Source organism: Poecilia latipinna, unplaced genomic scaffold, assembly GCF_001443285.1.
Source record: "Poecilia latipinna isolate Pla-1442-1.1 unplaced genomic scaffold, P_latipinna-1.0 Scaffold3575, whole genome shotgun sequence".
Classification (NCBI taxonomy): domain Eukaryota; kingdom Metazoa; phylum Chordata; class Actinopteri; order Cyprinodontiformes; family Poeciliidae; genus Poecilia; species Poecilia latipinna.
In genome coordinates, this window is record NW_015116191.1 from 34,153 (window position 1) to 36,332 (window position 2,180).

Here is a 2,180-nt window from a genome sequence, read left to right on the forward strand (position 1 = left end):
CCGCGTGGGCGGGGCGGAGCGGCAAGAAGACGAAGGGGAACCGTATCTGATGGGGAAACGCGGATTGACCGAATTTATGTTAGATGGCTTGCCATACACCTATGCTTTGTAGCAGGTCGAATGACGCAGCGCTCACGTTTACGTACATCTGTAATGTGCATGCATCGGTACACTGCCAATGTTTATCAAAACAGAAAAATACCATCTACAACGTCACTTCAGATGTGAAAGACGATGCATTTTTATCTCTGTGTAACAATCTGCCTTCTAACAGTTAAATGCAGATGCGACAACTACAGATATGTCTACTTCCCCAGTCTAAAGCATCTGCGCAGTTTCTTCTTACCGTTTTCATCACCAAGCGTCTTTCCAGTCCAAGTGGAGATGCAGAGGCACAAGACTAAAAGAAGCTCCATTGTTTTTTAAGTATTCAGAAAATTTTGACAAAAAGAGCCACAAATAAAGAAATTAACTTTATCTAACGGAGCAGAGCTCGATCTAACGGACCGACTGCAGCCACTCCCTTCTGATTCACTTTTTACTTTCGGTTCCGGCTTCCGCGAACTGCAGAAACGCAAACTTTGACTATTTCACCTACATACTACGGCGTTCATACAGTTAGTAAACGTGTGTTAATAATAAGCGGCGATTCTATGCTATGGGACTGAGCTACGTTAAGAAGAACGTTGATCTTTTCAAAAATATATTTTTTCTGTAAGATCTTTATAGTTTTAAAAGCAACGATTTAATTCCGCATTAGAACTTGCTTAAAAAGATGACTTTAAATAGTGCCCTGATGAACTAGCTGCTAATTAACCTTTTTTACAATTCATTGTAAGAGGAGGAACAAAATCATTTACAGGAACAGATTATTTCAGGGGCTTAAAAGTTAAAGGTTTGTCTGTCACTCCTATGTCAGGACTCTGGGCTTTGTGTTGGGAGTCTTTGTGTGTGTTTCTGTTTTATCAGTTATTTTCTAGTTCACTTTAATTTTACTTTTCAGTGTCATTCTAGTTTCATTTTGATGTAACTTATTCTGGCTAGATTTGTCTTGTTTTCCTTATTTCAGTCCCTCCGTAGTGTTTCTAGTTATGTTTATTTCTTAGTTATTTTGTTATGGTTCTATTGTTCTTAGATGTTTGAGCCCATGTCTTTTTTCTTTAGTAAGTTATATTCCTTAGTTCTTATTATTTTTAGATCAGCCTTGTTTCTGTTTTGGTTCTTTCGTAGTTTTCCCTCATGTCTTTTTCTCTTTCTAGTTTATCATGGTTTCTTTAGTCTTAGTGTTTATTTAGCATTAGACTTATTTCCATCTTCCCTGTTTACTCCCTCACTCTTTGTGTTTTCCTGTGTATCTTCCTAGCTTCCCTGTGCCACCTTCTACAGATGTTAGATTGCAATCTGTTACTTCATTGTTTCCATTGGTCCATTGTTTCCACCTTCTGCCTCCCTGTTTTTAAGCTCCTCTAGTTCAGTCACAACTCTCCAGTCTGTCTCGTCACTTTCATTGTTGCTCCACCGGTCCTTATCTGATCTCCCTGGTTTTCTCATGTTCTCTTCATGTCTCTGGTTTGGATTTATTTTTGTAAATTTGCTGTAGATTTTTTCATTGATCAAGTTATATATTTTCTGTGTTTGCATTCTACTAATGTATCTAGTTCTTTAAAGGTGTTAATTATTTAATATGTATTAAATATCTAATGTCTTAAGACTTAAGTAATAGAGAAATAAGGCGGTCTAATTTCCTAGCAATTATCATTTTATACTTATAAATATTCATATTTTACTCAGCTTTACTGCTGAAGGAGACTTTCCATTCTGGATGTGTCTTTATTTCCATCTGACCGCCCTCCAGTCCTCCCAGTCTTAACTCTTCAGTGGAAACAAAGCTCTCTGTGTCTGAAGTGCTGCTGAGTGCATCAGCTCCTGCAAACTGTTCAGGGAGAATCTATGAGGCAAGAAAACACTGGTCTTACATTAAATGCTCAAACTGAAGTTATTTGTTGCTGTTACAACATAAAAATCTCTATAAAAAGATTAAATAAGAGGAAAAAGCCAAGACTTTTAGAAGTAAACAATCTTATCCCTTTTATGTGATTAACAGAATGAACATCTTGCTAAAATAAGAGAAGTTTTGTCTTTGGGCTGCCCTGATGGAGAAAACCAGCAATAATGGAAAC

The 2,180-nt window shown here is 37.2% G+C and overlaps 1 protein-coding gene across 1 annotated transcript in view; it reads right to left on the bottom strand.

The window, feature by feature from the left end:
• LOC106941260 (uncharacterized) overlaps positions 1 to 559 on the bottom strand; it is a gene marked incomplete at its 3' end in the record, with an annotated part of 26,354 nt that extends 25,795 nt beyond the window's left edge. The window contains exon 1 of the mRNA XM_015024215.1: positions 347 to 559. Within this exon, the coding sequence (XP_014879701.1) occupies positions 347 to 416 (70 nt within the window). The remainder of the gene's footprint in view (positions 1 to 346) is intronic.
• Positions 560 to 2,180: the final 1,621 nt, after the last annotated feature.